This window comes from Globicephala melas, chromosome 1 (genome assembly GCF_963455315.2).
Source record: "Globicephala melas chromosome 1, mGloMel1.2, whole genome shotgun sequence".
Classification (NCBI taxonomy): Eukaryota; Metazoa; Chordata; class Mammalia; order Artiodactyla; family Delphinidae; genus Globicephala; species Globicephala melas.
In genome coordinates this window covers 27,923,929-27,937,432 of record NC_083314.1, presented here as the reverse complement: position 1 = coordinate 27,937,432, position 13,504 = coordinate 27,923,929, and the positions used below count along the sequence as shown (strand labels likewise).

The 13,504-nt window shown below is 35.7% G+C and overlaps 1 protein-coding gene across 11 annotated transcripts in view; it reads right to left on the bottom strand.

Moving 5' to 3' along the window:
* CEP170 (centrosomal protein 170) overlaps positions 1–13,504 on the bottom strand; it is a 147,157-nt gene that overhangs the window by 54,446 nt on the left and 79,207 nt on the right. For all 11 annotated transcript variants that reach the window (XM_030868548.3, XM_030868555.2, XM_030868547.3 and 8 more), the window contains one exon: positions 611–1,087. In XM_030868548.3, coding sequence (XP_030724408.2) covers positions 611–1,087 — 477 coding nt within the window. The remainder of the gene's footprint in view (positions 1–610; positions 1,088–13,504) is intronic.

The window sequence follows — 13,504 nt, the reverse complement described above, 5'->3', positions numbered from 1 at the left end:
ACAAATAAACGTTCAACTACAATTTTTATAAAAGTCTTACTAATGAAAAAATTCTTAACTCAATTAATTCCCAATATCTCTAAACAAAAAAAAATTTTGTTTCATGACATGAGTAACCTGAGAAGAGTTTGAAACACTCTACCAACAATGTGACTATATTACCAAAGTAGAACTGTCAGCCCATTAGCCAATGGCTTAAAACTTTCAAAATCTACATACTGCTATTTTACAGGAAGCACATAATAGAGAACAGAATTGAATATATCTTTTCCTGAAGTCAAGAAAATGATGAGAACTGCCTTCTAGGGAATTCCACTGGTGAAATGAATGAATCTTTTATTTCCATAAGAAAAAGAAACATATTTAATGGCATACATATAAATTTACAAAACCAATCTGGTTTTGGAAAGAAAATGAAGGCAGACTGTTTTGAATGAGTAAGTTGGATGTGGGCAGTTTGGCTGGCTTTTGGGCTTTAAAATCAAATATAAACCTTCAAAAATGCAGAAGCTTTATACCATATAATTGTTTATCTAATAGTAGGTTGGTAACTGTGAAGACTGAACTTTACCATAAAATAGCAAGTTCTAAAATGATCAATTCACTTTACCTTTCAACCTTTTTAAGTAAACTGGAACATCACTTTTAATACTTTTGGAATCCTCTTCTGATCTTTCCCATACCATCTGAGGAGGGTTGTTCTGTGCTAGCCAGTCAGCTACTTTGTTTTCTGGTGCCATCATTCCAGTTTGAATCCCTGGCAGGTCTTGAGTTCCAGGAGAAGACTTCTTTGATTTGTGGCGCTGATCAGAAGTAAATTTTGTCACATGATCTCTAATAGTTACTTTCCCTGGGGTACTGTCATCAAATTCAATGGTAAATGAAGCATGCCCTGCACCTGTTGTATGAGAACTTGGTGTGTCTTTTGTTGGGATTTCATGAATAGTGCTCTCTGTTATTTGTGATGGTTGCTGAAATTCTTTTGTAGGGATTTCAAAATAACTTGGTTCCCTACAGAAAGGAAAAAGTACTTCTTCATTTGCAGCTGCAGATTGTTCCTCAACTTGCTTGGCATCTATGCTGCACCCTAATAAGAAAAATAAGACAAAATTCAAAATATTTGGAAGCTTCTAGCACTTGAAGGAGTACAGTAATGGCCACTTGTATTATTCCATGGAAATCAGAAGGCAGATCATAGTCTGGATGAAAAAGAATGGCAAATGTCACAGAAGAGAAATAATTCTGATTTACCAATAGGAGATGCAAGATAAGCAGCACAGTGGCAAAGGATAGCAAAGCAGTTAAGAGATGCACCTTGCATGGCTAGGTCCATATTTTTTCCAACTTGGATCCAGAAATCATCAAAGTACAAAAGAACTGAAATCAAATGGAGATGGATATGCATGTTCAATGTACATAAACAGAGAGATAGAAAAAAATATAAACTTCCTTATCAAGTATAAGGAGGGTGAAATATCTGAAATATCTATGAAAACAAGTAAATTTCCAAAGGAGAAAAGGTGCTCAAATGAAGAAAGAAACATGACGTCAATATGTAAGCAATGTTCTGGACATAATGATTCCACTTACCATTCTTCACCATCACATTCAGAGACATTACTTTTAGAAGGACAAAATAATATTACCAATGTGTGATCCTTATAAGAAAACAGATACATTTTATAAAGAATGAAAGAATGAGTAAAGATAAAACATGTGGTTTGCTTGTGGCATTGCAATCCAAGCAGCAGTATGAAAACAAGTAAGTTAAAAATAGACAATTCAGTTGCCAGCCAATTAATTCCAAAAGGAAATTCAGGTACATTTTTATACAGCAGAATACATCCAAGTGTCAAAATCCGTGGAGGAAAGCTGAATTATAAATCTCAGATCAACAAGAGCTGGCATAAGTAAGCAACTCTGGAACACTATTCCTCTGTTGCCTCAGGGACAAATATGAAGGTATAAAAACAAATGCATTTATATATAAAATATGTGAAGGCACATAAATGAAAATGATAACTGAAATGCTTTAAATCTGTTATCAGATACTGCAAATGCAAAAAGAATTTAAAGATTAAACTGCTCTGTTTTTCAGGAAACAAAAGAACTATTATCAAGATGGTAACACATATATATGGAATTTAAGGAAAAAAAATGTCATGAAGAACCTAGGGGTAAGACAGGAATAAAGACACAGACCTACTAGAAAATGGACTTGGGGATATGGGGAGGGGGAAGGGTGAGCTGTGACAGAGCGAGGGAGAGGCATGGACATATATACACTACCAGGCGTGGGGTAGATAGCTAGTGGGAAGCAGCCGCGTGGCACAGGGAGACCAGCTCGGTGCTTTGTGACCACCTAGAGGGGTGGGATAGGGAGGGTGGGAGGGAGGGAGACGCGGGAGGGAAGAGATATGGGAACATATGTATATGTATAACTGATTCACTTTGTTATAAACAGAAACTAACACACCATTGTAAAGCAATTATACTCCAATAAAGATGTAAAAAAAAAAAAAAACGATGGTAAAGAGTGAATTTAAATGAAAAATATTTCCCTAAAGCTCAAAAAAGCATTCCTTTTAAAAACAGATTGACAGAAACACCATTTGCAGATAACTTATTAGGAAGGAAAGGCAATACAGGGGGGACAAGGTTGTTTCTAATCATTTTCTAATTAAGTGAAGTATTGGTCTTGACACATTTTTTCAAATATCAAATACGGACGGGATTCTTCAGGTGCTATAACCAGTTTCTTAGCAACAGGGTGAATATGAAACAGTCATAAAGCTGTTTGCTTTTACGTTATAGAAGAATAGAACAGCAACATCTCTGTAGTCAAATGTGTGGCATAGGGTATTAGAAGACATCAAGTTCCACTTCCAAAAAACAAAAAAAAGTGAAAGCAAATTACACAGACAGTAAATAGAATATATAACAATGTTCAACATAAAAATTATCCTTTTCAAAATCTACTTTTTCTCAGTACTGAAAATGAAAAAAGTGTATCAAAAACACTCTGCACTATCAAAGCAATAATTCTACACACTTTCTGGAAGAAGAGCATATGCATGATTCTTAATAACCTAAGTCACGTTTTAAAAATTTCTTTATTACAGAGTTCATTTATCTTTTCCTTAAAGTATCCACTTGAGTGTTTACTCTGAAGGCCTGTCACTTAAAATTTCCATGAGAGTAATATGCATTAACTACTTTACATATATTAATAAACTCATTAATGTTTTTATTTTTTTCAACACTGATTTATTTACTATGTACTGTACTTGATCAATTTCATACAGTACAACTGGTTTACAAACATATCCTACTGGCTCTGATGCTTGCTCAACTTTGGTAAGTGATTTCTTGCAATTTTCAGTACCTTTAGGAGAATCTACTTTACAATTAATCTCCTAATATTCACTTTTCAGCTGTATTCTATTCAGAATCAAACCTGTTAGACCTGCCTTCTGCTGACTTCTCAGCTTCCGTTCTATCCTTCTTGGATGGCCGTGTGGCTGACAGGGTCTTGGTGCTCAGCCGGGTGTCAAACCTGAGCCTCTGAGGTGGGAGAGCTGAGTTCAGGACATCAGACCACCAGAGACGTCCTGGCCCCACATAATATCAATCGGTGAGAGCTCTCCCAGAGATTTCCATCTCAATGCTAAGACTCAGCTCCATTCAATGACCAGCAAGCTCCAGTGCTGGACACCCTATGTCAAACAACTAGCAAGACAGGAACACATCCCCATCCATTAGCAGAGAGGCTGCCTAAAATCATAATAAGGTCATGGGCACCGCAAAACACACCACTGGACGCAGTCCTGCCCACCAGAAAGACAAGATCCAGCCTCATCCACCAGAACACAGGCACCATTCCCCTGCACCAGGAAGCCTACACAACCCACTGAACCAACCATACCCACTGGGGGCAGACACCAAAAACAATGGGAACTACGAACCTGCAGCCTGAGAAAAGGAGACACCAAACACAGTAAGTTAAGCAAAATGAGAAGACAGAGAAATATGCAGCAAATGAAGGAGCAAGGTAAAAACCCACCAGACCTAACAAGTGAAGAGGAAATAGGCAGTCTACCTGAAAAAGAATTCAGAGTAATGATAGTAAAGATGATCCAAAATCTTGGAAATCGAATGGAGCAAATACAGGAAACGTTTAATAAGGACCTAGAAGAACTAAGGAGCAAACACAATGATGAACAACACAATAAATGAAATTAAAAATTCTCTATAAGGAATCAATAGCAGAAACTGAGGCAGAAGAACAGATAGTGAGCTGGAAGATAAAATAGTGGATATAACTACCGCAGAGCAGAATAAAGAAAAAAGAATGAAAAGAATTGAGGACAGTCTCAGAGACCTCTGGGACAACATTAAACACACCAACATTCGAATTATAGGGGTCCCAGAAGAAGAAGAGAAAAAGAAAGGAACTGAGAAAACAATTGAAGAGATTATAGTTGGAAACTTCCCTAATATGGGAATGGAAATAGTCAATCAAATCCAGGAAGCACAGAGACTCCCATAGGGGAGAAATCCAAGGAGAAACATGCCAAGACACATAGTAATCAAATTATCAAAGGTTAAATACATAGAAAAAATACTGAAAGCAGCAAGGGAAAAACAACAAATAACATACAAGGGAATCCCCATAAGGTTAACAGCTGATGTTTCAGCAGAAACTCTGCAAGCCAGAAGGGAGAAGCAGGACATACTTAAAGTGATGAAGAGGAAAAACCTACAACCAAGATTACTCTACCTAGCAAGGATTTCATTCAGATTCAACAGAGAAATTAAAACCTTTACAGACAAGCAAAAGCTAAGAGAATTCAGCACCACCAAACCAGCTTTACAACAAATGTTAAAGGAATTTCTCTAGGCAGGAAACACAAGAGAAGGAAAAGGCCTACAATAACAAAGCAAAAACAATTAAGAAAATGGGAATAGGAACATACATATCAACAATTACCTTAAATATAAATGGATTAAATGCTCCAACCAAAAGACACAAACTGGATGAATGGATACAAAAACAAGACCCGTATATATGCTGTCTAAAGAGACCCACTTCAGACCTAGGAAAAAACGTACAGACTGAAAGAGAGGGGATGGAAAAAGATATTCCATGCAAATGGATATCAAAAGAAAGCTGCAGTAGCAATTCTCATATCAGACAAAATAGACTTTAAAATAAAGACTATTACAAGAGACAAAGAAGACACTACATAATGTTCAAGGGATCAATCCAAGAAGAAGATATAACAATTCTAAATATTTATGCACCCAACATAGGAGCACCTCAATACACAGGCAATTGCTAACAGCCATAAAAGGGGAAATCGACAGTAACACAATCATAGTAGGGAACTGTAACACCCCACTTTCACCAATGGACAGATCAACCAAAATGAAAATAAATAAGAAAATACAAGCTTTAAATGATACATTAAACAAGATGGATTTTATTGATATTTATAGGACATTCCATCCAAAAGCAACAGAATACACTTTCTTCTCAAGTGCTCATGGAACATTCTCCATGATAGATCATATCTTGGGTCACAAATCATGCCTTGGTAACTTTAAGAAAATGGAAATAATATCAAGTATCTTTTCTGACCACAGTGCTATAAGACTAGATATCAATTACAGGAAAAAAACTGTAAAACTACTAACACATGGAGGCTAAATAATATGCTATTAAACAACCAAGAGATCACTGAACAAATCAGAGAGGAAATCACAAAATACCTAAAAACAAATGATAATGAAAACATGATGATCGAAAACCTATGGGATGCAGCAAAGGCAGTTCTAAGAAGGAAGTTTATAGCAATACAATCCTACCTCACGAAACAAGAAACATCTCAAATAAACAACCTAAACTTACAACTAAAGTAATCAGAGAAAGAAGAACAAAAAACCCCCAAAGTTAGTAGAAGGAAAGAAATCATAAATATCAGATCAGAAATAAATGAAAAAGAAATGAAGGAAACAATAGCAAAGATCAATAAAACTAAAAGCTGGTTCTTTGAGAAGATAAACAAAATTGATAAACCATTAGACAGACACATCGAGAAAAAAAGGGAGAAGACTCAAATCAGCAGAATTAGAAATGAAAAAGGAGAAGTAACAACTGACACTCCAGAAATACAAAGGATCACGAGCGATTACTACAAGCAACACTATGCCAATAAAATGGACAACCTGGAAGTCATGGACAAATTCTTAGAAAAGCACAACCTTTAGAGACTGAACCAGGAAGAAATAGAAAATATAAGCAGACCAATCACAAACACTGAAATCGAAACTGTGATTAAAAATCATCCAACAAACAAAAGCCCAGGACCAGATGGCTTCACAGGCGAATTCTATCAAACATTTACAGAAGAGCTAACCCCTGTCCTACTCAAACTCTTCCAAGATATACTAGAGGGAGGAACACTCCCAAACTCATTCTACGAGGGCACTGTCACCCAGATACCAAAACCAGACAAAGATGTCACAAAAAAAGAAAATGACAAGCCAATATCACTGATGAACATAGATGCAAAAATCCTCAACAAAATACTAGCAAACAGAATCCAACAGCACATTAAAAGGACCATACACCATTATCAAGTGGGGTTTATCCCAAGAATGCAAGGACTCTTCAACATATGCAAATCAATCAATGTGATAAACCATATTAACAAACTGAAGCAGAAAAACCATATGATCATCTCAGCAGATGCAGGAAAAAGCTTTCGACAAAATTAAACACACATTTATGATAAAAACTCTGAAGAAAGTGGGCATAGAGGGAACTTACCTCAACATAATAAAGTCCATATATGACAAACCCACAGCCAACATTGTTCTCAGTGGTGAAAAACTGAAACCATTTCCTCTAAGATCAGGAACAAGACAAGGTTGCTCACTCTCACCACTATTATTCAACATAGTTATGGAAATTTTAGCTACAGCAATTAGAGAAGAAAAAGAAATAAAAGGAATCCAAATCAGAAAAGAGGAAGTAAAACTGTCAGTTTGCAGATGAGATGATACTATACACTGAGAATCGTAAAGATGCTACTAGAAAACTACTAGAGCTAATCAATGAATTTGGTAAAGTAGCAGGATACAACATTAATGCACAGAAATCGCTTGCATTCCTATACACTAATGATGAAAAATCTGAAAGAGAAATTAATGAAACACTCCCATTTACCATTGCAACAAAAAGAATAAAATATCTAGGAATAAACCTACCTAAGGAAACAAAAGACCTGTATGCAGAAAACTATAAGACACTGATAAAAGCAATTAAAGATGACACAAACAGATGGAGAGATATACCATGTTCTTGGACTGGAGAAGTCAAAATTGTGAAAATGACTCTACTACCCAAAGTAATCTACAGATTCAATGCCATCCCTATCAAACTAGCAATGGCATTTTTCACAGAATTAGAATAAAAAATTTCACAATTTGTGTGGAAACACAAAAGACCCCGAAGAGCCAAAGCAATCTTGAGAAAGAAAAACAGAGCTGGAGGAATCAGGCTCCCTTAATTCAGACTATACTACAAATCTACAGTCATCAAGACAGTATGGTACTGGCACAAAAACAGAAATATAGATCAATGGAACAGCATAGAAAGCCCAGAGATAAACGCACGCACATATGGTCACCTTATCTTTCATAAAGGAGGCAAGAATATACAATGGAGAAAAGACAGCCTCTTCAATATGTGGTGCTGGGAAAACTAGATAGCTACATGTGAAAGAATGAAATTAGAACACTCCCTAACACATACACAAAAATAAACTCAAAACGCATTAAAGGCCTAAATGTAAGGCCAGACACTATCAAACTCTTAGAGGAAAACACAGAACACGCTATGACATAAATCACAGCAAGATCCTTTTTGACCCACCTCCTAGAGAAATGGAAATAAGAACAAAAACACACAAATGGGACCTAACGAAACTTAAAAGCTTTTGCACTGCAAAGGCAACCGTAAACAAGATGTAAAGACAACCCTTAGAATGGGAGAAAATATTTGCAAATGAAGCAACTGACAAAGCGTTATCTCCAAAATATACAAGCAGCTCACACAGCTCAATATCAAAAAAACAAAGAACCCAATCCAAAAAAGGGCAGAAGACCTAAATAGGCATTTCTCCAAAGAAGATATACAGATTGCCAACAAACACATGAAAGGATGCTCAGCATCAGTAATCATTAGAGAAATGCACATCAAAACTACAATGAGGTATCACCTCACACTGGTCAGAATGGCCATCTTCAAAAAATCTACAAACAATAAATGCTGGAAAGGGTGTGGAGGAAAGGAAACACTCTTGCACTGTTGGTGGGAATGTAAATTGATACAGCCACTATGGAGAACAGTATGGAGGTTCCTTAAAATACTAAAAATAGAAGTACCATGTGTCCCAGCAATCCCACTACTGGGCATATACCGTGAGAAAAGCATAATTCAAAAAAAGTCATGTACCACAATGGTCACTACAGCACTATTTACAATAGCCAGGACATGGGAGCAACCTAAGTGTCCATCTACAGATGAATGGATAAAGAAGATGTGGCACATATACAGAATGGAATATTACTCAGCCATAAAAAGAAACGAAATTGAGTTATTTGTAGTGAGGTGGATGGACCTAGAAATCTGTCATACAGAGTGAAGTAAGTCAGAAAGAGAAAAACAAATACCATATGCTAACATGTATATATGGAATCTAAAAAAAAAAAAAGTTCTGAAGAACCTAGGGGCAGAACAGGAATAAAGATGCAGACATAGAGAATGGACTTGAGGAGAAGGAACGATAAGCTAGGACGAAGTGAGAGAGTGGCATGGACATATATACACTACCAAATGTAAAACAGACAGCTAGTGGGATGCAGCCACATAGCACAGGGAGATCAGCTCGGTGCTTTGTGACCACCTAGAGGGGAGGGAGGGACACGTAAGAGGGAGGGGATATGGGGATGTAAGTATACATATAGCTGATTCACTTCGTCATACAGCAGAAGCTAACACAATGTAAGGCAATTATACTCCAATAAAGATGCTAAATAAATAAATAAGCAAACCTATCCTATCTATCTATCGTTATTCACTCATTCATTCATTCATTTTGCTCTCCACATCCTTACAGGTAACAGAGTAACCCTGAGGACAAGGGTTAGTAGTTTCCTACTACCCTTTCCTGAATACCCAAATAAAATGATGTAGCTGAACTATGAAGCAATAACTACAAAAAGCTGGCCCAGAGGTATAGCATTTATCATTTACTTGTTATTCACGATTCAAATGAGTATGTTCCCAATTTTCCTCCCTTGTGAAAAAAACTTCACAGTTAATACTGACATGCTTTTAATATGCTTTCACATTATAACACATTAAAAAAGCAGAGATCAACAACTGCACATAACTATGTTTAAGATTATTATTTCCTAAGTTAGTCCTACTTCAAAACTGCCTTTACTCCAAGGACTAGAAACCCTGAGACTTATACAAGTTAACACCTAATTTAACCAGAAATCGCTTATCTAACAATGTCAAGCAGCACAACAGAGTGGTAAGGCAGCATATATGATATGATTAGTGGAAGGTAGGGAGAAGATTTGAAATCAGCTAAGTCCTGTCTCTGTCAGTCCTTAATTCTCATTTTCCTCATTGTTAAATGAGAAAATAATATCTACCCATAAGATTGCTGTGAAGATTCAGTGAGATAAGTTATCCAGAAAAAGTCTGGCACAAAAATAAATGTTTCTCTTACTTTTCCTCCCCCAACTCTTCAACATAGCTAATTAGGGAAACAAGAAACTAAAACCAAAAATCTAACTCTAAAATAAAAAACCCAAGACAGATATGACAACACCTATATCATCATATTTGTGATCTTTACTACCAGGAAAGTCCTTCATTGAGAACCTTTTTTGACTATTTACTCAGATTATATGTGGCAAATCTGGAGGGGATGTAAAAGCAAGGATTAAGGTCAGACATATTGCACTAAGAAGAGTCAAGTGGTCGAGATAAGACAAAAAACAATCAAGAGCAGACACATGGCTCAAAAACACAGTAGTTCAGAACCATTCATTCAGTATATGGAGCAAACAGTCTTACATACTTCAAGTCTTCCAAAGGCATCACTGTAATGTATCATAGTTCAATCACTGATGTTCATAATGATGCTTCTGAGTCATAAAGCAAACACTTAAATTATATTCAGCCTTCTGTGCTTAAGAAGGCAATGACATGGGTAATTCATTTAATAGAAATATAGGAAATGGTTAAACTTAAAAAAAATTTCAGTTGTAAAAGTAAAGTTCAGTCATCTGGAAAATTCATTATGTAGAGGAATTCATTTCTCTGAAGATGATAAAACCAGATCAAGTGTGGGCCTAGTATGTATGGGAATTGTACGCCCACTAGAAAAATTATTAGGGGTCTTCTAAATTAATATAGAAAAATAAAACAGCTTTCCTTTCTCAGTACACTGATGAAACATATTCTGAAATTTATGAATTTTACATGTATTTCTATTCAAAACCTATTTTGTTTATACTAAAGTAAACTAAATTATATACTAAAATACTAATATTTTATTTATACCAATAGTTTATTATTAATCTCAACTGCTAGATATTTAAAAGTATTTAATACCTGATTATGCTAGAATTAATTATGTTTATCTAAATCAGAAGAGCAATATCCTTAAATTCTTAAGGTAGTTTATGATTGTGTGACCTTCCAGGGAACTTTATAACATACATAATTCAGAAAATATGTTCCCTTCATTCTTCTGTACTAAATTAAATGAAATATTAAGCTGTTTCAAGATGATAAAGACTATAATTATGAAGGCAAATTCTGCTTAAGATATCCATCCTAGTATATTCAAGTACTTCAAATTACAAAGACTGGGAAACTCCTTTTACCAAAAAGGAACTACAACTCAAAAGTTTTCAAATTTAGTTTAATTAGATTAAAAATCAGTGTAAAAGAGCCAAAAATCTACTCTTCACAGTTGTACACACCTTTTCAAACTGTATGCAACACTTAAAGGCCTTTAGTTGTAACCGAAAATATGTTTAAACCGTTTAAACCAAGTTAGAAGGTAGAAGAGCATACCTGAACTAAAATGAGGATAAATTCTCCTTTAATAGGACTCAAATATTCACACAATTTCAGGAGAACTTGATTGCTCTAATATTTGCTTCTAGGGTTCTTTGGGCTTTAAGGTAAATTGGTAGGAGATTCTGGATACACATGGACCCACAGAAAGGGACACAGAAAGTTACTAGGTAGTAGATTCTCTATTATCATTTTTGGAATGTTCACCTTTCAAAATAAATACTAAGATTTTACATTCTAAAAATTGGTAACCAAGAAGCAAATCACTTTTTGCTTTTACTAAAAAAGCATGCTTAGAGCACAAATAAACTAATCATTTATATTTCATAATCTGAAACACTAAAAAAAACCTTAATTTCAAAATGACCAAGTGAAATAGCATTCAATATACATTTTCAAATTTGATTCTACAATATCTGCTGGCATCATAAATTATTTCAGATTAGTAAACTGTTTCTCTCACCCTGTATTTTAAAAAACTACAAATGATAAATCTGAAACAATAACATCCTCATACTAATATAAGAAAGCAAATGAGACTCTCATTAAGGCTTTTAATCAGCTGAATCTGACAGAGTGCTTCAAGCTACTTAACAAAAGACATATATCACTTAATTCCTTCTAACTCAAAAATAATCCCAAGATTATGAGACAGCTTTTGTCATCTGGCAGAAAAGATACTCAATGAGACACGCGACACAAGCTGGTAATCATTTAAGAATTTAGTTTCATTCACATGGATGAAATTACTACTGGATGCTTCACAGTTTGAAATTCATTTCATTACACTTAGGTACGAGAGATCAATTTTTTATGTCAATTTGTTTTTGGAGTGCTTGTTTTAATCTTTATACTCTACGAAGTATATTCTTTTGGAGTGACTCTGTGTGTGTGTGTGTGTGTGTGTGTGTGTGTGTGTGTGTGTGTGTGTGTGTGTGTGGTGTGTGTGTGTGTGTGTGTGTAATGACTGCTGAAATGTTAACTGTGGTTAAGAGCATGGACTCGAGAGTCAGGTACCTGGGTTCAAATCCCAGCTACACTGTTTGCTAGCAGGCTGACCTTGTGAATAAATTCACATCACCTTGCCGCCGTTTCCTTATTTATAAAATGGGGATGATAACAGTAACTACTTTTAGGTATCGCTGTGAGAGAATTAAATGATTAAACATATGCAGGGCACTAAGAAGAGTGTCTTGATAAAGGAAGCACCACTGAAGTGTTAGCTGTTGTTAATAAGTCATGGTTCTGTCTCCAGGACAAAATTTACATTTACTGTATTTACATTTATTGTAATTACATTGATTGTATCCTAGAAGATATGTATTTCAGATTTCAAAAGTTGTTTTGTGTGTGAGGGTGGAAGGATCTTTAATGGCTAGATAAACTCAGTATCACAATTATTTTCAGAATTTGGCAACAGTTAAATTCTGCTGTGTTTTCTTCTAAGTTAACCACCAATTATTAGTACATTGTTTTTTTTCTCACTCTCCCTTCTCTCCCTTCCTTCCTCTCTCTCTCCCCCTCCCCTTCTCTCTCTCCCTCTCTCTCTTTCTCCTAGGTGGCTCTAGTACACAATGATAATATAATATGTGATCCCTGAAGGAACTTATAGTTTAGATGAGAAGGCATACACACAAAATACTGAAGGAAAGTGTTACATATTAGCAATATATATAAACAGACATACCCTTTAGAATTTTATATTACCTGATTTATGTGTATACATGTCTGGGGGAGAAGAGCAGACAAGAATTAGTCTAATTTATGTGGAAATGCACTGGGAGAGAGCACTGAACAACTGGTAGTGGGATACAAGGCTAAGAAAGTGGGACAAAATTAGAGAGAGCTTTGACATAATATCTATTTGGCAAGCAAAAGGAAGCTACTGTAGTTTCTTAAAGAAAGGAAAAAAATGGCAGCTTAGATTTATTATACAAAATGAACTGCAGAAGGGTTGAAACTGGAAATAGTTCAATTATGATTCAATGGAAAAAAAGGGCAACAGAAGTAGGCAATATAATAGATGAGGTGAAAGGAAGGGAAGACACAAAGATTTCATATAAAGTAGACATTCTTGACTGCCTTCCAAAATCCATTTCCCTTTCCTCCCTCCTAAAAGAACTCCAACATTCCCAGGTATCTCTTAACTCTTCCCTGATACAGCTCATGTGCCTTAAGGGAAAACTAACCCCATATTCAGCTTCAGGATGGGTACGATTGGCTTAAGGATAATCTCATAACCCTTGCCAGGGATTGGTTCAGAACTAAGCAGGTGACCTACTCCTGAACCCACGAGAGGCCAATGAGATGACAAATGTGTTGAAAACTTTGGGG